A 23,087-nucleotide genomic window follows, 5' to 3' on the forward strand; every position below is an offset into this window, starting at 1 on the left:
TCATTATTACTTGTCACCTTGAAAAGAGTGTTATACCCACTTCACTACAACCTCCTTTCAAGTTGCTCCTTTTCTTCCGGCTAAACTGCTCCATTTTCCTCAGCAAATCCTCATCTGTCTTATTTTCTAGTCCCTTCACCAGCTTCACTGCCCTTCTCTGAATGCGTTCCAGCAATTCAATCCTTTCTTGTACTGAGGGGCCCAAAATTGTGCACCATTCTTAAGGGGCAGTCTTGACAGAGATCAAGACAATCACCTCTCTAGTACTGCTGGCCACATACTTCTGATACAAGCCTGGATGCCATTGGACTTCTTGGCCACCTGGGCACACTGCTTGCTTGTGTTCAGCCATCTGTCAGCTGAAACCCCCAGGTCATTTTCTGCCAGTCAACTTTCCAGCCACTCTTTCCCAAAACTCAGAGGCAAAATGTCATCAAATATCTCCTGCCTCGAAGAAAGCCTTCTGCATTCCAAACAGTATCTATTGTCACAATAAGTCCTTTAAAAACTGAATTTCTTCTGTAGGCATCTTTTTCTTCTAGTTATCATATTTCTTATTAGAGACCAGCTGCTTTAATGTTGCTAATGATTTCCCCTTGCTGTGCACCTAATGTATAAACAAAGGTCTTTTTGCACAAAACAAAGGCGAGTTATCATTTTTGATCAGGCTGTTTGGATCAGGTTCAGCTGACAACTACAGACTTGTTTTTCCACCCCTATGCATTTTCAGAATGCTGCAAATCCCTTATGCTTGTGGGATTTCTTGTTTGTTTGCTTGGGTTTCTTCAAAGGTTAACTTCTCCAAAGATAGTGGGGAAAAGAGAGGAATGCAGCCCATTTCCCAGATCCTGAGGAACAAAGAATGTTTGTTGATGGCAGAATATGACTGCTAAGAAACACCCTGGATGCCGTCAAGCAAAAACCATAAGGGCTGTGAAGTCAAAGAGTGTATCCACAGGAAAACAGAAAGGCTGGAGCTGTTAGGCCACAGAGCATATGGTGCCCATGTGAAATAGATCTTCAAGATCAAAGGTTAAAAGCTATTTTTTAACTCATGTAAACAGTTCTTTTGTGCTTCCACACTGCCTTTTGTCTATGGATGCTAAAGCACTTTTGTAGCTTGGGGAACCATTACCTTATCTAGCAATCAGACACACTAACATGCAGAAAGTTGAGGTGCAAAGGCAAGCCATGCAGTCAGAAATTAAGGGCTGGTGACAGTGGAGACTGTTCCTTTCTATGTAGATCTTATTCTTACAGCATCAAGAATTTCATTTTTAAAAGAGCTCAATATTTTGCAGTTAGCATATTACTTAATAAGCTAATTGCTCATATAGCCAAAAAAGACCCACCAAAATGTGACTTTGTAGTGAAATAAATGTGATTTCCCAGGCTAGAAAAGTATTATTATTCCCATTTTAGAGATGAGGTACTCAACAAACAGTCTTGTGCTCCAGTGAATGAACATTTGCAGCAATTATTATGTGTGCACAGCTCTACTCTGTCCACATTTGTAAGAGTGCAAATACCAAAATGCATGCAGTTAGTCAATGCAGCAACATTTTTGTTTAAATCTGGGCCTTACTGCCCTTACTGGCTCCCAGAGCCACAAGTATAAAATCTCCAGGTGGGACCTTGTATATTACCATACTGATGCAGCCAGTATAAAAGACATTATTTACTGGTTACAGAGCCTGATGATGGAAAGTCAGACATATTTTGTCCAGTGTATTAAACATCAGAGCTCAAAGTTCAAATTCAATTTATGCTTTTAAGTGCTTACATATTTCTTCTCTTGCCCTTGTCAGACAGGAATGAAACTAGAAATAGCATGGTAGTGTACGGGTAGATTGGATTGCTCTTGCAGTATTTCAAATCCTGAGGCTGAAATATGAACTGATTGTTTCTTTGAACTAGAAAGTCTGAATAACACCTAGAGTACCAAATTGATCTACAGGAAAGGGCATGATGGAATGCATTAGTTTTGTCGATGTCTGTGATTTTAAATGAACCACACTAAACACAAGCAGATGTTCGGAAAATAGGAAAAGTTACTGGCAAAGGTGCTAATAAACACTATGTTAGAAGCATGTGTAATTTGCAGTATCTGAGTAGGTATTAGTGATGTGAAAAGTAGAGAAATTTTACTGAGGAGTCTTAACTCTTACCCTTTCTATAAAGGACTGATTTTGAAGCAGCTCTTCTGTAAGAGGCATGAAGATCCTAGGTTTATAAAACACAGTGAAATAAAATCAGTGGGAAATAGTCTGTGGGGAAAAAAGATTGGGAATATTTGAGGTATTGTTACCCTGATTTGGAAAATTCCTTTTTCATTAGAGAGTCTGAGCATTTTAAAATAATTTTAAAAAGTAGATATTTAAAACAAAAACGATTTTCAACATGTAAAACAAAGATTTCTTTTGAAAATATTAACTTCAACTATCACAACTGCATTAATCCAGACTTTTACGAAGTCAATTTATGAGAAGCTGCTCTTTCTCACGACTGGGGTTGGCTTCAGAAAATTAGCTTTTTCTAATCAACGCTGTTACTTCAGACAATTCATAACCAGTTTTAAGAAGAGCCCCTGGCAGCACATGCTGCTTGTCAGTAATGAACACACCATCACCTGGTGGTAGCCAGCTTTTTGTCAGTTGCTGTCTATAGGTACAAGACAGCTAGCACAGGAAAAAAACACAAGTGTTGATGCAGGCATCCTGAGATCCTGAGTAGGAGACCTGACCATGTATGATGAAGAGGAGACAGCACTAAGGTTTCATGTTTTAGCAGGAGATAGGATTTTTGGAGACACCTCCAAGCCTTCCGCCATGCCTTCAATGAAATTGCTTAACAATGTTTTAGTTCTCTTGTGGTAATGGGTGACAGTACTTCTCTAATTCCCTTCAGAATTGCTCACTTGGTACAGTGATGCGGATAATTCAAGCACCTGAACTACTAGATAGCTATAGTCCCAATTTCTGCATCTGTCCTGATACACACCTAGTGCAATGAAGACAATAACATCTTCACTGATGTCTTCCTGTAATGTTAGTTTTCTATGTGCTTCTCCAGCTCTTCTTTGGAAGTTCTCCACTGTTTCTATTTCAGATTTTTCTGTTGCGTACAAGTTCAACTTATGCAAGATCATAAATGAGATTGCAGTAGTGGTAACAGACATTTTACTTTTTTCCTATTTTCAAATGCAGAAAATGAGCTCCTTGGAATTTAGAGCAAGTCAGAAGCCCCTCTGATTCTCATCGAACCATTTGTCTGTCGGCAGTGCATAGCAAACATTTGCTATAGCTTGTCTCAGATATTTCAGTAGAGAGCTGCTACTACCTAGATTGAATATGACACATACAGAATTAGACAGGACTTCTTGCTCCCTCACTGAAGGCAACTTAATCTTTCAGACAGTTTTCCTATTGCAGAGTCATTCACAGGATGTTTTTTCCATCCCAGTCTCCTAGAACAACAGTAGAAGATAATTGCAAGCCATATATCAGTTCAAAAATCCTAATTCTTTATTTTCATGTGGGGGTTAAGATGCCAGAGAGAAGTCCTAAAGGTGAGGGCCAATGACACAAGTGGCTTGAATTGACTCTCACCAGACATACTGTAGAGGTGCTGATGATAGTTTTTCTATGACATAAAGGCTTCAGTTTTTTCCTTTGGTTTTTGAATAAAAGAATTTAATTTAGTTTCCAAAAGCAAAAAGAGAACAAAACAATCTTAAGCATCTTAGTAATTTTTTCCACGTAAACTTTTCCACGTTGCCTATTTCCATGGAAACTACAACAGATACAATGAGCACGGTAACAGTTTGATAGAACAAATGATCAGTGTTTTATAACACTTTATTTCAGCACTGAGAAGGATAAGGCATGAAGCTGTGATGTTTCTCTTGGTTCTCAGCACAGCTCAGTCAGGACCAGTTCCGGGGCTAATTGTGTCTCCTGATACAAAGATCCAGAATCTTGGCTCTGACCGGGCCGGACTACAGCTGTCTTTCCAGGCTTCAAGGGCACATTGTTGGCTTTTGACCAGCTTGCCACCCACCAGCTTAGCCTATGGAGTGTCCAATGACTTCTGCTTCTGAGTGAAAGAAAGCCTGAAACAACTGCATAAGGACCATAATTTTACTTCAAGTTGTTCACGTAAGCACAGCGAAAGGCAAAAAAAAATAAATAAAAAGATCTTCCTACTCTAATAAAAGCAACAACAGCAACGATCCAAGTGATATTGATGGTTTTCTTCCAGAATATTTTGTATTCTAGGAGCACACAAGACTGGGCAGGTGGGGCACTTCTTTTCACTATTGTTTGCTTGATTTATTTAGGCTACATGTGAAAAGGAGAAGAAAGGTGAGTGGGATTTTAAAGTCCCTCCCAGACATTTTTAAGGCAAAATCTTGGGTTAATGTTGTATGGACAACCAGAGAATGGAGGTACACACAGAAAAACAAGAAGCCGCGGGCAGCCGCCAGGGGGCGAGCGAGGCCTCCCAATGGCCGTCACCGGCGGCCAATGTGCGGCGGGTTGCTGGGCTATGCTGTTCGACCTCAGCCCCCCGCTGCCTTCTGGTGTTTGTTATTAAAGGGATTTTTCTTTTTTTGTAGTTGTTTGTCTGTTATATGTACATATATATTAATGCAGGGCTGTCATTGCAGCCAGTGAGCGGCCGTTACCTGAAAGGCGGCGCCGTGGCTCGGGTCGCCTCAGGGAGAGCCGGTGGGCCGGGCAGGCCTCACAGCGAGCGGTGGACGCACTTTATGCCTTCCTGGGGAAGAAAGGAGATGAAAACGAAAGTACAGAGTCACAGTTAGATGTGACTGCGTTTCCCTCAGCGTTGTGCTGCTGCTGTGTGTGCACACATTAGGTTTTAGCAACACTCCTGCATCTCCACATAGGCAAATCGACATGAGTCCTGATGCTGGTCTATGTGTACCTGTGAGAAGGGTAAGGCATGAAGCTGTGATGTTTCTCTTGGTTCTCAGCACAGCTCAGTAAGGACCAGTTCCAAACCTTAATTTCATATTCACTTCCATGTCAATGTTCTGCCAGACTGTCCCTGTGTTGCTATCTGTCACACAGGAGCAAAACGTAATGAAATCTTGGTGGAAAGCTTCAACCTATACTGCCATACCACTGACATATGCCTCTGATGTTGTGGGCCAACACAGAAAAATAGGTGGCATTATTTTTGGAGCAAATAGATTACTTACATTAATGTATGTAATTAGCACAAATTATTTTAATTGTTAATATTTTTATTAATACATTAAAAAAAGAAGAACAAAAGGATAAAACTAGTGAATAAATAGTGAATAGAATAAAACTATTCATGGGACTATGTTCAGCCTATGTACCAAAGTGAATACAATTATGTGCCACAACTGAGTTAGTACTGCACTGTTCCCTCCCCTTGCTCTGGTTTCAGCCAAAACAGGAGTTGTTTGGGAGCGAGGATTTCTCTCATCTTCCTAATCTATCTTAGTTATTCCGAGTATCAGGATGCAAGACCGATTAATCAAGTTGTTTCTCTGTTTTCTCCTTGCTCTGCATAGGCTGAACTCCAAAAAAAGTCACTTTGAAATGATGCTTTCTGGAGCCTTAGTCACTTTCTATTTCTTCTGTTTCTGCTATTTTAATATCTTTTTGAAACACAACTTATGGTTCAGGATACACTAGCACATTTAACAGCATAAGTAAATTCTCTCCTATGTTTTTGTGTCACAGTCCCTTTTCTACATGGGACTGAAATAGCCCTCTCAGGTGTTAAACAGACTAGTTCTGGCAAACTGAAAGGCAAGTGAAATCTGTTTTTGGTCCTGTATCTTGTGTCCCTTCAGAAAAGTCTCTCTCTAATTGTATATTCTGTAGGATGTGTAGAGGAATGGCAAAGATGAAAAGGATGTAAAAGAAAGATATTAAGGTATCACAGAATGGCTGGATTCAAAGGGATCTCAAGGATCATGAATCTCCAACTTCCCCTTTCCAGACAGGGCCACCAACCTCCACATTTAATATTGCCCAGGACCCCATCCAACTTGGCCTTGAACACCTCCAGGGATGGGGCATCCACAGCCTCTTTCAGCACCTGACCACTCTCATAGTAAAGAACTTCCCCCTGATATCCAATCTAAACCTTCCCTCCTTCAACTTACAACCATTTCCCTTTGTTCTGCCATTGTCTACTCTTGTAAAGAGTTGAATCCCCTTCTGTTTGTAGGCTCCCTTGAGGCAAGGGAAAGCTGAAAGGAGCCCGTATGTTTTGGAAGAGGGTGGGCAATATACTTGCCGTGTTGACTGTGCATTTATGTATGTAACTGCAGTTGAAGCTATTCTTACATCATCTTTATGTTTTTTCTTTTTTTCCTATCTACTTCTTACATAAGCTGTGCTAATTAAGAATGGCTGACTAGGCATAGTTCCTATAATTCTCATGAGCTGTCTTAACAAAAGCAGTGGACAAAAGAGTGCAGGTCTTAGTGTTAAGGACATACCAAGTGCAGAAACACTTGATTTTGTAGATGTACTCTAAAATTCCTAACTAAGTAAGGAGGTATGGCAAGTCAAGGACTATGACAGTATGTGGATTTCAGGGCTTCTTTGCAGATGCTCTCCTTGCAAGTGGTACTACAGGAGAGTTGCTTTCCATAGAAGGAAGGGTCAAAGAGTTACCAGAAACAGTAGTGCTGGCTGACATTAAGAAATCCCATAGTGAAATGAACTGAGATTCCTCTTCAGTAATGAACTAGATGATGATAGAATCAAAGGATGATTTGGGCTGAAGCGGACCTTAAAGATCCCCTGGGCAGGGATACTTCCCATTCAACCAGGATGCTTACAGCCCTATCCAGCCTGGCCTTGAATGCTTCCAGGGATGGGGTATCCACAGTTTCTCTTGGCAGCCTGTCTCTGTGCCTCACCATCTTCATGGTGAAGAATTTCTTCTGATTATCTAACCTAAACCTATCTCTTTTGATTTAGTTTTGAACTATTACCCTTGTAACATATCTGTATCTTTCTTTTGCTGCAGACCCTATGTCTGAACACAGTTCTTTAGGTGGGTTCTCATGAAAGCTGAGCAGAAAGGGGGACAGAATGCATCCCAGGAGGTTTTTCAGATGATAAAAAATCTGTGAGGAGTTGTGCTGTCATGCAGCAAGATCTCAGCAGGCTGGAGAAATGGGCTGACAGGAAACTCAACTTCCTGCACCTTGGAAGAATTATCTCCACACACCACACACAGGCTCAGGCAGACCAGTTATAAAACAACTTTACCTAAAAGGACCTGGATGTCCTTGTTGACAGATGAGGCAGCAGTGCGCCCTCGTGGCAAAGAAGGCCAAGAGTGTTTGTGCTGCATCGGGAAGAAGTGTTGCCATCAGATGGTGAGAGGTGATCTTTCCCCTCTGCTCAGCACTGGTGAGGTCACTGTTGGAGTACTGTGTAATCTGGGGCTTACCATTAGAAGAAATACATGGGCTTAGTGCAACCGGTCCACTCAAATGATTAAAAGGTTGAAGTATCTCAGATGAAGACAGGTTGAGAGAGATAGATTTGTTTCAGCTGGGAGAAAAGGAAGCTCAAGGAGAATCTCAGCAATATGTAGAAATACACAAAGGGAGGCTGTAAGAAAGGAGAGCCAGGCTCTTTTTGCTGGTGCCTGGTGACAGAACAAGAAGTAATGAAACACAGGATGTTCTGCCTCAACATCAGGAAACTTACTTGTTTTTCTATACTGTAAAGGTGGCTGAGCACTGACTAGCACATGTTCCTAGAGACTCTGTTCTGTTCCAGCATCAGCTCTTCAGTGATTTTGTGTTAATTAACCAGTGAACTTAAAGCAATCTATTGCAATTTGAAGTCTAATGACAACATATTTTACCTTAGGATGCTGGTTACTGGTTTATCACACTGCTTTTTCAGGAGCTCTGTATTATTAGACCTTAAAGTAAAGGAATGATGTTTTTAAATGGAGTTCTTCCTTGCGGTGGAATGTAATGGGTGTCTGCTCATTTGTTTGCTTGCCATGTTTATGGAGTCACTTAATGACTTAATGCATACTGCCAAAGAAAAAATACTGCTAAGCAGTTGAGGAGACAGCCTGGAAATCTGAATGTTGCAGTGGAAGACAAAAATGTTGGTGCCTCAGCTACACGTTTTCTTATGCCTTACTACTGCTTTCATTATCCAAAATAGCACAGAGGATTAATGCATTTAAATAAATATGAACTAAGATTTTCTCTGAAGCTCATTGCTTTTTAACACTCTTTAGACGCAGGAAGCAATTAGGAATGGTTTTAGGAGCAAGAAAAGAGGAGGCAGAGAAATCGGTAAGGTAATAGAAGAAAGTTGACAGCCTGCAATAGAGGGGTGGCAAGTGATTTTCTTCTTAGAGGAGAGGGGAAATAAACAACTTCACTAATTAGGAACAAATAAACCTAACCCATTGAGTGATGGGGTTTTTTTGTCTGATGATAGCTTATGGTAGTGTTAGTAGTAAGGTGGTAGTGATAGGGTTTTTGTTTTGTTTAAGTGAATGTGTTTGAAAAGGACTCTGAGTCCTAGCATAGATTTCAGATGCCTTCTTCATGAGCTGGCTATTGTTTCTTACTATGGACAAACACAAAAGGTCAGTGGTGGTTTTTACACCTCAATATATAAAGCTGACCAGCAGCACTTCAAGGCAGATGAGAGTTTTGAGGTTGTGAGTGAAAGAGTGTATGGGGGTGTTTGTATGAATCTAGTCATTTGGAAGATGAAAGACACATGAGGCTTGTTTCTAGCAATAATGTGGACTCTTATCTGTTGCTCAGACAAGACCTCCATATCAGTGAGGATTTGAGCTGAAGAATGACTTCAGTGGGAAGCGAAATGTTTGGTGGAAAAAATGAACTGAATAACAGCACGTGTTATAAGGATCAGGAGAAACCTGGTGAGTATCTTCCTGAGTGAGTACACCTGGCAATTTAATACAAGCTTTGTTTATGGAATCAAATAGTAACCAAGAATTTGAGGGGACTGAAGGACCCATTTGGCAACCTGCAGCATGGGAGCAAAAGGCCAGGTTTTTAGGCTGCAATTTTGTATCTTATCTTTGAGGTATATGTGTTAGTAGGTGCAGGTTGTATGCATAACCCACAGTTGTGAGTTTATATCCAGCTCTGTGAATGAACATCTGAAAAACTGTTCTGTTTTTGGTCATTGTAGGAATACCTTTCTTCTTAGTTGCTTCTGAGGATGAGTTCAGGGAGTGTTTCCTCTCTGAGCACACTGCATTCAGGTATTCCCCAATACTCAGCAGGAGAGTAAAGCACCAACACATAAAAATACATATATTTTAATGTCATTAAATAACTTTGTTAGCAAACATAAAACCTTACATGAAAATAAGAGCTGTGACTTTTCATATCATTTGAATGATAGTAATCTGAATAAAAACGTTTGGCTTATTGGCGTAATAGCTTAATAAACTGACTCCCAAATCGTTTTACAAACTCCAGATAACATGCAAATTCTCTTACTCAGGTGAAAATAAAGGTTAAACTGAGGTGGAGTCTATCAATTCTTAGCATCACTTAATAGAAAATAATATATTTACCCAGTAGGAACAGTGGAGAATTTCTGTCCCCAGAATGCAAATCTGAGCTGAATTTTGTCTTGAGAACATAATGTAAATGTTCATATTATGGCAGCCTACAAACACAATCAAGATCTCAAAAAAAATGTGTCTCAGAACCTCTGCGTTTCCCTTGAAAGCTGTCAGTAGCACTGCAGAAAATGAAATGCAGACGTTGTTCAAGGTTGAAGACAGGAACATTCTGAATGAAACAAATAACCTATCCTGAAAGGTAAAACCGTATCCTGTACATCATGTATGGATTGCTGTATCTTTAAACTTGGAAACCAAATTAAGAAAGGGAGGAGACAGTCAACCAAACTGGAACATGCTCCACTTATTATTACAGTATCTGTTTTGCTTAACTTTGTATATCTAGATTAATACACAAATGAATGATACCTCATGCTTTAATATCCTATCCCTGCATCCTTCTGAAAAACCTGTAGTACAGCATCTGGCCAGTATACATAGGAAGACATTAACCTGTATAGTTTAAAACAAAACAAAAGGTACAACAGCCCAAAATTCAATTCAAAACACTTTTTTCCTTCAGTTCTTTCTAGTTTCAAGTGCCCTGTGGAAACTTCATGACTTTCCTCAGAAGGTGGGGCAGCATCCTCCTTAGAAAAAGTTCCTTTTTCTACCATGGAGTTCACAAGAAAGTTGCTGGTACAAAGTCATACAAAGCCCAGAGCATTTATGGTTCATGATTAAATACCCTGACTCTGATCATATTTCCAGCAAGGGCAATGATTCACATGTTGTGGCCTAACTCTTTCTATTTCTGCGACATTCACTTCTGCAATCTTTGCTGTTCTGCTCTTCACTGACTCTCACTGACAGCATTTTACAGTGTCATAGAGCATAATGAAAGACAGAGCAAAACAGTCACAGGTGTCAAATCCAACCGTACAACTGAAGACTGCAGGATCTTGGGAGCACTTAGACTTTTAAACAGCTTCTCCTTATGCAGACACTCAGGATTCTCCCAAGCCAGCCTCTGCCCTTAAAAATCCTGCCACTTAACTAGTGATAGTAGTGCTGCTAAGTGCTTAGCAGTTTTCTGTGACCTTGTCAAATGGTGAAGGAGTCCCAGAAAAAAGCAAAACAAAAGAGAACAATGAAAAGAAGATATTTTGTACTTATAACAGTTGGAGTTATAAGTACAACTGCTTGCTGTGCTTCTCTGTTTATTTGTTACTGTTGACAAGACGCTCATCTCCTCTTTCCAGATTTAATGGCATCACTAAATTCAGTTCTTCATATCTAGTATCATAGGAGGCAAAACCACATTAGCCCGTGCAGAAGTGAACCAAGTCACTGAATGCAGGAAGGCCCAAATTGGCATTTCCTCCTAGTGATCAGAACTGCAGCCAGAGTAACTGCACCAGGAGCCAGCAAAATTCATGTATGTACCAATTAATAATGTAGAAGGCTGAGGTGAACACTGACAACTGTTTGACCAAAAAGCCCATTAAATCTGAAGAGTTTTCCTCAAAGTGTAAGAGAAACTCATGGAGACAGAGTATTGCATTTGCTACTGTTCTGTAGCAAAAATAAAGCTAGAAATACCAGACAGTGGACTTCATTCATCAGATGAAAATATTCCATGTTGTTCTGCAGGGTGTTTGGAGAGGATTCTTGTTCTGGTACAGCATCTGAAACAATGGGACCTCAGGCCTCACTATGCGCAGAAATGGTTCCCAGTCAGCAGTCTATAGCTGCTGGCCTCTATTTCAAGCTGAGTACTTTTTAGACTGAGAGACTGACACCTGAAATAGATGAAAATGTCATTTAGAGAAATATGAGAGATAGGAGCAGAACTAGTTGATGATTAAATGTCCTGTTATCACAGGATTTGGAAAAAGAATGAGAGCCTTGGGACCCTTGGGTATAAAGGAAGCAGGAGTGACTCTGAGGAATTAATTTCCTTCTTACTACAAGAGGTGAAAGATTATGTCAGCATAATCATCCTCTCAGTGCATGATGGAGCCTGGACTGCTGAGACAATGTTGCAATAAAACAGAGAAATGGAATGCAAAGATCACTTTCCGTTTCTGGTGTAAGGATGATTCTTTCAGTCCAGTGTTGGTCAGCCTGTGGTGGAGCAATGCCTTGGATCCTTCACCTCAGTGATAACAGAGCTGCCTGTATGTAAAGCAAATCTTGTCTCATCCCTCTCCCAGCTCCAATTTTCTTACAAATGGTGGTGGATAAAAAAAAGATTTATATAAATCTATTATTTTAGGAGCCAAATCTACTAATAAGCCATAATAAAAGATTAAACTGCAGGAGAAAATACTAAGCTTGTGCCATGACAGTCTAACAGAGCATGAAGAAGGACAAATGGATTACAGGATGAAACAGGAGAAAGGTGTTTGGATTTACTGCTGGATGGATGAAATGTTTCAGGAACTAATTTGTCCAGGGAAGTTTAAGTGCAGCATAAAACTCAGCTTTCTGTCAGCTGAATGTAGGCAAGGGGTTCACTGAAAAAACAAAGCAAAGCCTGTGATTTAGGGGAGAGTGAGTGAAGAGTAATTACTTACTATGGCTGGTAGATGAGATATTTCTGTTCTTCAATATCAAAAAACCCAGAAGGATTGTGATCAGTACAATTACAGCTATAAGTGGGCCAAAGAAATTTACCTTCACCAGTTCCATTTCTTCTGCTTGTATCTCTGAATAAGAGAACAGAGAAGATGCATATAACAAAGATTTCATTTGCTGACAATTAGCTTAACCCATCCTAACCCAAATTTATGTAAATTAGAAGATTATGGAGGGGCCCTAAATATCCTTTTCTTTTACAGTATTTAATAATGCTAGGAAATCACTCTCTGTATGGTTCTTTTTTGTTTTGTTTTTCCCAGTAACTAGCAGGTGCACCAAGGCTTAACAGCCATTTCAGCAACAGTAAGGAAAAGTGCTATTTCTGATGTTTGGGCTATGTGAGAGATTGGCAGCTTGATTAATACAAGAGCCTATGATGCCAATGCTAGGCTACTACTACTCTGCTACTGTGAAAATTTAAATAACCTGGGATATGTTATTATTTAGTATGCATTGGAACTGAAGATCAAAGCTTAATGAAAAGCTTTAAGGGATGTGAGAGAGACAGGGAATGCACGGGAGTTTCCTTCTATTTCTGGTTATTGTGCTTTTGAGGTTTTGGTTGCTAGGGATAGCAAATAACAGAGCTGCAACTGTCACTGAATAAAGGTTTTTTTTCTCTAGGGTTGCTAGTTTCTTACCCACCATTACTGTATATTAGGTGGCTACTTTTTAAAGTCAGGGATGAGAAGAATGGAATAGGGAAGAGGAGGATGCACTACTATGGCTAATATTAGTGATGTTAATACTCTTGAGAAGAAGACTTCTGTATTAAAATTTAGTGTTATTTGCAAATCCCGGAATGTAAGGACATCAAACAGCAGTGATGACTTAACCCTTTAGTTAAAGTCAAGTGAAGAAAACTGATTTGTAGATATTTGTGAGCGAGTAGCGAGTAAGTAGTAAATAAGGAAGCCTGTGAGTAAGTAGTAAGCTTCTTCTCTAATAGGCTTTCTGTGATGCTACCGGTCCCTTTGGGTTTCTTGTTCCCAGCAAGTGAAGAACAGCACTCCACATTCAACACGGTCTTAAAGGAGATGTGCAAGGCAAATGACTGAAGTGGGAAGCAATTCTATTTTGATGATCATAGCTTAGGAATAAAAATGTCTAAAAAATGTTTTCCTGTCCTAAGAAATAAATCATTTACAGTTTTAGTTTAAAGAAACAATAATTCATACAGAACTCTGCTAATATTCTTGCAATTAAATCTTGTTGGTACTCAGAAACCAAGTTCTAAACTGCTTGGCTAGAGTTGCAGCTGAAGAATCGTTGGCTATGGCACCTTCTCTTCTGGAGGTCTGTGTGGCACTCTGTTATGTAACAGACTCAGAGAACAGAATTCATACATGCTTCCTAATCTCTCTTACTTAGCTATGGCCTAGTCAAATATACATGGAATTGTTCAGCAACAAAAATGATAAAGTATCCGGGAATATAGATAATTAGGACTGAGAGAGATAAATTTGCTTTCTTGTTCCCCATCTCTGGGCAATTAGTTTATTTGTAATAGGGCCCAGAATCCAGGAGAATGTTACAGCATCATGATATTCACGAGGGTTCACTTTGGCATGTAGTTTTTCAGTTAGAAATGGTAAAGTAACCTGTGAGGTGCACGAAGAATCTGCACACAGCCAACACTGTGATCATCAGGGAACATTTGGGATGGCACAGAGTCTGAATTTCTTGCAAGAGATGTCTGAAAAGAGGCACAATCCCAGAAGAAAAAAAATCCCCAAATGGTCATTTTGGAATGCAAACTGTGTTCTGCCAAATGCTGTGGAAACTACTAGGAATACTTCCAAAACCCATCAAAGTTTTGTGGCCTTTACATTTTAGCTCAGTACAGTCTATTTTGCAGTTTGTGAGCCAAATTTGGTCCAAGGGACTCTTCTGCTCAGCCTTCTGCCTCTCCCTAGAAAGAGATTAGGAGCAGCAACTCAAGCGCTTAAATGTCAGAAAAAAAAACATTTGTAGTATAAAAGTGGTCAAACACTGGAGAATTTGTTGAAAGAATTCATGGAGTTTCCATCCTGAGAGATATTTAAAACTCAACTGGATAAGACCCCAGGCTGCCTATTGACCCTGCAAAACCTGACCAGAGACAGGTTGAAACCTCATCCGTGCATTTAGTTTGCTTTGGTGCAGCAGCAGCATTTGGGGAATGGGTGAACAGGGCTGTGCTTTGTTCTGCGCAGCAGTAGCCTTCCTTCTCTCTGTGTTCTCCTCTCTGCAATAAGTCTTCCCATTGAAAAAAACAGAAGAGGGAATTTGGTTGCCATGCTTATCAGTGAACAGGATTGCAAACATAGAAGCCTTCTTAGTAGCCCCTTTTGCTACTTAGGGTTTACTCTCTGCTTTGACTATTCTGCCACCTGTGATTGTTTCTACTGAAGCCTCCCCAGCTCCTACCCATGCTAAAATCAGAATGAGCAAATGAAAACTCACCTATGACTAGCGGCACTGAGACAAGACTCCCCTGCTGCTCTCCAAGGTGAAGCAAACAGCTAATATTAGTGAGTGTATTTGTAGGAACTGGGATATTCAGCTTGGTGGTAACGTTATACAGCTTTGTTACAGCATCCTGTAAGACATCCATCTGTCGTTCAAGCCTATCTGTTACATTTTCTCTTGAAATTAGCCAAATCATTTGTTTGGGCTCTGGATAACCTCCGCTGGAAGAACAGGAAAGATTCAGGTTCTCATTGGGCTTTGGCTTCCCAGCGTGTAGCTGTGCTACCACAGGCTGACTATAGTTGGCTGAAACAGACAAAAGAAAAAGCATCGAGTCAGACATACTACATCTTGTGACAGTCCCTGTCAATACGTTGAGATATTCATGTGGAATCAAACCAAAACGGTCTTCCTAGGAAAGCAGTGTGGGTTCTCAGAAGGGTTTGTTATGTTTTGGCTGCACACACACACTTGCTGCTCCTTGTCTTTGGAGTGTTTCAATGACATCTTAGGCCATGTCAGCCAGATAGTGAGACTCTGTCTCTCTTACCTTCTCTAGTCCCATTGGTACCTCATAATAAACAAACCTGGCCTGCTTAGCTTGACTTTTTATGTGGAGGTGACTACAGTGCAGGTTCCTTTATACTGTGCTGCTGAATCTCACTCAATAAAAACTTCCCTGTTGCTCTAAAAGAAGTTTCCCAAGCAAGAAATAATTGGTGAAAAAGGACTGGAAAAACCTATTCAAACATATGATATGAAGGATGATGAAAACTTTTAACCAAAGGAAAACAAGATTCAGGCTCAAAACTTCATTGAAAATATGGAAGTATGTCAGTGTAAAGTCTTTTAGTACTAAAAACTATATGGAGAAGAGGCAAGGGATTCTTAGGGGGAGTATGAGTGTAATGGAGGGTCTGATTCCTCTATATACACACTTGAAGTATTAGATCCAGGCTCTAAGGCGAGCCCCAGTAAATCTGAGTCTGTAACTGAAGATGATTTGCCTTCAAAATAGGCTACAGACTGAAGTACCTCAAGAGACAGTAGATCCATCAAGACTTCAATACTTTTGGAGCGGTGTTATCCCTCTGACTTTCTGCATCCTAAAATGACAACATAGCTTAATTCTCATCTGTTTCCAGCCACTAATGGTTCTTGTTCCTTCACTGAATCAATTAGCTTTTTCAAGTATCCGATATTGTATGTGTATTTTGGGTTGCCATTCTCTGAAAACAAGAGTCTCCTCAGTCTTCTTTGTCAGAAGGTAATCAGATCAATCATTTACTGTCTCTAGTTGAACTGTATTTTTTTTCAAGCCCCCAGATAACTCCAGAAGAGATTTTATTCATGCTTTTAAGTTTTTCAGCATCCCCTCTAAAATGAGGACAGATACTGTAGTACATATTCTGGCACCAGTTTCACCACCAACAGCAACAACACATGTTTTGAAATAGCTTTCCTTGCGGATCCATCTTAAGTAAGCACTAGAGACGTACTATAACAGAAACATCAGAATTTCCAGTTAAGCAGCTTCTCAACACGATCCCTACTTGTCTGTTCTACAACACAAAACTTTTCATTATGAAGCCCTCTCTTTCTGGAGAATGATCGGTGTCCATTCTTCTTATATAAATAATCTTGTCTGTAAACGTATCCATCTACCTGTACCTTGTTCTGAGATATATATATATATATATAAAATAACATATCTAAGCTATATTAGAAGATATATTGGTATATTGGAGTAAGTTCGGTCGCCAAGAGATCATTTTGTTTGACTGACCTTTCACACTTGTACAACACTCAAACTTTCTTAAGTCCACTTTAAGCGTGAAACTTCATACTACAAAAACAACCTTCCACATATTCTATGAGATTCTAGTTAAGAAACAAGCAGAGATACACCTCAACGTTTGTATTTTTTCTAATTAGTTTTTATTTTAATTGACCTCTATACCTTCTTTTGGGAAGTTACTGAAGAGAAACTCATTTGAAAGAAACACAGAAGCAAATAATTTTGAACAGGCTTCCTATATCAAAGGTTTGGGAGGGCTTTAATGCCTATGTATGAGACTTCTAAAACATGTTAAACTAACTGAGGTCTTGCTACTGAGTGCAAATTGTGAGTCTCTGAGGTCTGAAACTGCTGAAAATATTCATCATGTAAATTCTGTGAGAATCAGAATTAACAACATAAGTTTTCTATTTGCTTGTGGATGGAGGGAACATTTGCTGGTAGTATAATGCTAAATAGGCTCAAGCATCCTGGTAATCTTTCTGGCTGCTGTTGCACATGGCCTGTTTTCTTTCAAAGCCTGAGAACACCAGTGGAAATCAGAAGCTGCTGTTATTAATGATTACCACTGTCCAAGTAGAAGAGAGAACATACAGACAAAGGTTACCAAGAAAATGATATAAAATAGGAAAACTTTATAAAAAGATGCAGTTCCTAAAAGTCTTAGAAAACACTAGGATTACTTCCTCACTGAATCCTACTTGCCTGTAGTCTGCCCCTGCCTCAGATAATGTGCAAGAAATCAAGCTGAGTCTGATCAATTCCTGCATTTTTTTCTGCAGATATTTTCAGTCCTGCCATAACTGAGCATATGATGTTCTACTCCTCCACATATTAACTGCTCTTTTCTACATTTTCCCTAAGATTTATATCATCATAAAATAGCTGAATATTTGCAGAAATCTTTTTATATTTCAACTGTAATTTACCACCAACATTCTTAATGCTATTGCTTTTAATAGAAGGAAGTGCTTCAGATGCAAATAAAAACTGTATTTTCTGGAGTCCTAGAGGCCATAAAACTTGCAGGAAGCAAGATGAAGAAGGGAGGGTGGTTTTCACTATAGAGTGTGACAGGGTGGGAGTCAGGAATGTGTAATATTGAGCAAATTATTTCCTTATTTTTTCTGCTTTGTCTGATCACTTCCACCAGATTCACAATGAGAACTTTCTAAGAAAGAGAAAGAAACCGAGAAGAAACACTTTTATCCACTTTAGAAATTCTCTCCACTGCAGGTAAACCTCCAGTGGTGTGGGGACAGTCTGTGTCTGAACAAAACAAAGTGACAGAGACCTAAAAAGAAAACAAACAAGCTTGCAAAGCAACAACAACAACAACAAAACAAACAAAAAAACCCAAACAGCTGGATGACAATTAGCAGAAATTACTTACCAGTGATGTTCAGTACGCACTCAGATTCATGTATGAGCTTTTTTGGTCCCTTGTCCACGTGCATAATAATACATTTATACTGCCCCTCATCCACAATCCCGACATTTAACAATTGCAAAGTCCATTTGTCCATATCCATCTTGGTACGATTTATGTATTTAGGATCAAGGTGATCATGTATTTCCTGGCCGAGATAAACTTCATGTACCACTTCACCCGTATGTTTTTGCCAAAAAACTATTATATTCCTTATGTCGCTTTTCTGAGAGTTTGGGAAATAGCAAGATAGGTACGCAGTGTGATTGAGAAATGACTTCACATGACGTACATTGGGAGCAATACCTTGAATTTAAAAAAGAGAAAAAATTAAGATTTCCATCAGCTGCAAAAGAATATCACATGCTTGCAGTCATGGAGGCAACGCTTAGTGACAGTAGCATAAACCCATTGGGATTTAGACAAATTCTCCCACTAGCTATGAGAGGATACATACTTCTTCATACCGATGCACTTGTGGCATTCAGATCATAAATCTGTTTCTTATTTCCCTTCTAATATTTTACTTTCCAAGGCAGGCTTACTGCTTAGAGCTGGGGAGAGTCTGTATATTGGAAGATATAACTTCAGGCAAAAGGCCACAGCTCCACACTGTTCTCAAATGTGTATGCAATGAGATTCTGTTGTGAATGAGGCAGCTGTATAATTTGTTTTTCAAAACTTGAGTTCTTTCTCTTCAGGAAACAGTACGGTGCTGCAGTTTTGAAGACGATGTAAATGCAGCATGTGTGGTAAATGTTGGTGTCTGGGGAATGCATGGCCAGGAGGTCAGAAACAGGAAAAGCTTTCTGTTTCAGAAAGGAATTAATCTAGAGTTTAATGACAAATTAAATGTCAGGTTTAACTGTTCTGTAATTAATCTAGAATTTAATGGCAAGTTAAATGTTGGATTTAACAGTTCTGTCGCTGAACTTGTTAACAGAAATAGTCAATAAACATGATTATGCCTTCATGAATCAAAAGAATGGACTGTATTACATACAGGATGATTTTTCTACTACTTTCATCACTGATACTATGGGGTAGTGATGGGCTGGGAGAACAGGCTTTTCTTATGATGAGAAATGCAGACTTCTGTTCTTGCAGATCTGTTGTGTTCAGAAGATTCACAGTTTCTCTCCTGAATCAAAGTTTTGACTATTTTTTTTCTGGAGCACAAGAGTGCGGTATCTCCACAGCTGCCTAAAACTCCATTTATTCCTTATCGAGCTGCCAGCCTTTAGTTCGATATTGCTGTCCTCTATGATATACAGAGGGGATATACACACATTCTCAAAAATAGCTTTCAATTGAAAATTTAAGAGCAACATGAAGAATGTGTAATGTAAAGATATAAAATGGAGAAAGTACTTTCTACATATTTTATAGAGTCCCTGCTTGCAGTTTAAATGCATATCACACAGATAACACGACCTCGATTGTACAACTGAAATTGTTAATTACTACTAAAGAAGGAGCAACAATGTAAATGTAAATGTATCACATAGCAGGACACAAATTATCTAAACCTTTTTTTACAATTAAAAATCTGCTTCTTACCTGGGAGAAGTATTATGGCATAAAGAAAGAATACGCAGACCGCCATGATGCTGTATGAAGGAAAAATTAAAGAGGTATTTTAGAGGATGAAACACTGCAGTGCCTTCTCCAGTGCTCCTCAAGTAGCAGTAAAACAGGAAGAAGTTTCAAGAGAGATTTTCAGAAAGTTTATCTCACATTTTCCCACCGACTTGTGGAAATGCTTCTCTGTGCTTTAGCAGCCATTAGCAATCACAGGCACGCTATGTCAGACCTCCGGTTTACAGTGAACGTGGTGAGGTTCAGGATTACTGGGTATGCAATGGGAGGGGCACATACTCCATGGACTGCAAAGGGCCAGAGAGCCCAGAACAACTGGCACAGAGGAGAGAGGAATGGGGAGCATTCCTGCCCTTAACTGAACAGGGAAGAAGAGGGAACTGAAAGCAGAGAGAGAGGGTGACATGGGAGGAGTAGGTGGTGGAGACAGATAGCACAATGATGTCAACTACCAGAAGTGGTGAAATGGGTAACCTTCTGTTGTGTAACAGGAACCTTTCCTTCACTACAGTGAAAGACAACTGAAAGCAATCCTATGGGGTTTAAAGGGTTGAGGTTACGTGTCACATGGTTTGGTCAGGAAAAAAAAAAGTATTTAGGAAAAAAAAGCCCTATGACTCATCTTGTAAGCAGAACACTTCTGTGACTGAATTCACATAGTGAACCTATATAATCCTGTTTAACAGCCAAGGCCCTTTCCCCACTTATTTCTCATTTATAGGTGAGAGAACTGCTCCTGCATCTACTGGCTTGCAGCTGATGGTTAGCAGTGCCTTCATGTCTTTCCTGTGCTATTTCCTTGTATCTGGAAGAAGCCTCCACACCATGCTATCCAAGGCGCTCCATTTTCCTTTCTGAATGATTCCAAAGAGTGCTCTTTTGGTGGAGAAGGTGCAAAAACTCTTCAGCTCTTACATGAAAAAAAGAAAGTGTGATCGGTGTCTTCTGGTTTCCCCTTTTTTTGCCATGTTTTATTTTAAGCTTGTACACTTTGATCTTCTTTACCGCAGATTTCTGGGAGCAAGTGTATTTTTCTGTTTAACACCGAATTTCCCTCAGTCAGCTGTTGTGTGTTCTGTGTACGTACTGCAAAACACAAAACCATATTTTGTCCCAGATTCAGCCTTTTCTTAGGAAAGAGGAGAAAGAAACTTGGATGTGTCAGAGGATAAAGACATTGTTCTTTGTGATCAGTGAGACTCACCAAAGTTGCAGCAGAAGAGAGGGAGCTCATGCAGGATCCATTGCTATAAGCAGAGGTCATTTTCCTTCTGAACTACAGCATGAACCACCCTGCTTTGTGGTGAATGCTGCTCAGTTGAACCACACAACTAATAAATGCCTAAATAAGATTCCCTATGCCAACTTGCCTGTGCCTATGCCATGGAAACCTACAAGAACTTCTCAGCAGTCATTTTTTTCTCCTATGAATATGAATTTTTGCTTTGAATCAAACATAGGAAAAAAAAACCAACAACCCAACACTGCTTTTTGGATCTAGTGAAGAGGAGAATTAAAAACAGTTTAGCAACTGGAAACATAAATGACTGTAGCACTATAACAAGGCATGTTTTGCAATGACCTTCTCACAGGAGCAAAGACCAAAACTGGAAATGAAAATAAGAGAGAAAAACAAAACTCAAGGGAAAAAAAGTACACAGACACAAAACCCTACAAGAGATAACATTTTCTCCATGCCTTTCTTTATGGGTTAGTTATGGAGCTGAAGACAAAAGTCTCAAAGGTCTCACAGAGTTTCCTGGCTGCTGTCTTCCAGATGGTGGTTGCAGGGATGGCTGCATGTTGGAGGCTCCAGTATCCTTCAGGATTTCCACATGCCCTGGAGAGGGAGGTCACAATATGACTTCTGTTGCTCTTACATGAGCTGCTTCAGAGACAGTTGCTGAACCATGATGTGGGTCAGTAAACTACTGTGTTGTGACAAAACTTTCTTTCCTTATTTAAAAGGATGCCCTTAATCAGCTGATGCAAGTTCTTCCAGGCACCGTCCAGAAGGCTGAGAGGAGAAAAGGGAATTAAAGGCTTTGTGTTGGCTACTTTTACACCATTTCTTGAACATTTTCAATACAAATTCTGTGTCCAATTCTTTTTTTATAACTACAGACCATTGAAGGATTGATTACATCCCGGAATTTTTAAGGGGTCAAGATGGACCAGGTAAGATGGCACACTACTGGAAAATGATGGGGAACAATCTGCTCCTTGCCATGGCCCCATGCATGAGCCCTCTGCTCCAATGCAGAACATTGTGGCTCTCTGTATCTTAATGGTTTTCCAATCACTTGCTGGCTGCATGCAATGGAAGAGGCACTTTTTCAAGATGCCAGTGATGATGGATGAGATGTGAGTCCTTTGAAGATCCGCAGCTTAAAACTTTCTCTGACATCCAGAGTTAAGTTAGTCTTCAGGAAGGTTAACATCTTTCCTTGATAACTAAGGGCTACAAAAAGGCACTATGTGGCAAGCATCTTTCTTGTTTTCCAAAGCTTGGTCATCTATTACTGGCAGTGCCCATATGACTCAGGATAACAAATCAGATATAGATGTCAGGGATTAGGAAAGGAGAAATACTTTAATTGGAATTATGTCAGTATGCAGCTAGTAGTTCCATTCGATCCTTGGCTTACTGAAAGAAGAAGAAACCATGTGAGTGTATGTACTTCAGTGGCGCTATTCATGACTGCTTTTATTTGGCCCAAAGCAGTATGAGAGATGTCATTTTGCTGCATACAAGGGGATGCCCTACCTGAAGAACTCTGAGATAGACATCTGTGGAGAAAAAGGTGACTTTGCCCCTTTTACTTTTTGAGGGTGATTGCCAGAAAAGCCCTCAGGAACTCATTTTAAATTGGCTCGTGCTTTCTGTTTATTGTCCCTCAAAACTCAATACACAAATTATGCACAGCAAAGCATGAAGATCTGTGAATAATAATAATAATAAAAAAGAGCTTTATATCTTTTTCTTCCCCTTGGTTTCCATTTGCTCTCTTTTTTACCTCATTTTCACTGTTGGGTGTATTCACCACCTTTTGAAAGACACATTGTCAAATATGTGGTTTTTGACTCATGCATTCCTTCAGTTCCTTTCAAAATGTACTTTTCAAGTATATTTAAGAATATATAGCTAGTTTACTTTATTACCTTAGGTACGTACCTTCTATGAGAAGACTCTCCTTCCCTTTTATTTTGCTGTGATCTTGAAACATAACTGATTACTAAACTAGCAACCTACACTTTTGATTTTACTTAAGTAGGGAATTTTTCCAAAATTTCCATGCCATGCCACATTGTACCCAGTACCAACACTGTACCCACTGTACCCCATCTCCATGAGCTATTGTGAGCCTCCTGGAGACAGGACATCGGTGATTACGACTTCATGTATTTATCAGCCTTCTCTTTCGTTGTAAACAAGGGTTGATCTGAGCAAGCGCTATCAAAGTAAAGAACAACTTAAGGAAATTCCCTGAACATGACAAGGTCTGAGAATAGCAGGATTCCCTCCACCCAAACACTTAGCCATACAACATAAATATCCAACAATGG

The 23,087-nt window shown here is 39.7% G+C and overlaps 1 protein-coding gene across 1 annotated transcript; it reads right to left on the reverse strand.

Annotated features, from left to right (window-relative positions):
* Window positions 1–9,332: 9,332 nt before the first annotated feature.
* On the reverse strand, window positions 9,333–19,786 carry CD86 (CD86 molecule). The gene is made up of 6 exons (XM_085524188.1): window positions 19,659–19,786; window positions 19,482–19,531; window positions 17,886–18,227; window positions 14,689–15,000; window positions 12,180–12,311; window positions 9,333–11,402 (listed from the first exon to the last, which is right to left on the reverse strand). The coding sequence occupies exons 2-6, from the start codon at window positions 19,525–19,527 to the stop codon at window positions 11,383–11,385; spliced, it is 852 nt and encodes a 283-aa protein (XP_085380314.1). The 5' UTR covers window positions 19,528–19,531; window positions 19,659–19,786; the 3' UTR covers window positions 9,333–11,382.
* Window positions 19,787–23,087: the final 3,301 nt, after the last annotated feature.

Source organism: Coturnix japonica, chromosome 1 (assembly GCF_054131305.1).
Source record: "Coturnix japonica strain WE chromosome 1, WE-NBRP24, whole genome shotgun sequence".
Taxonomy (NCBI): Eukaryota; Metazoa; Chordata; class Aves; order Galliformes; family Phasianidae; genus Coturnix; species Coturnix japonica.

Bases quoted from the DNA above. Each gene is read 5' to 3' on its own strand.
- CD86 (XM_085524188.1), bottom strand. From the start codon at position 19,527: ATGGCGGTCTGCGTATTCTTTCTTTATGCCATAATACTTCTCCCAG. The intron at 15,001-17,885 runs GTAAGTAATTTC...TGTCTGTTTCAG, and splicing joins GTGCGTACTGAACATCACTG to CCAACTATAGTCAGCCTGTG. The intron at 12,312-14,688 runs GTGAGTTTTCAT...TCTCTTATTCAG, and splicing joins CTCAGTGCCGCTAGTCATAG to AGATACAAGCAGAAGAAATG.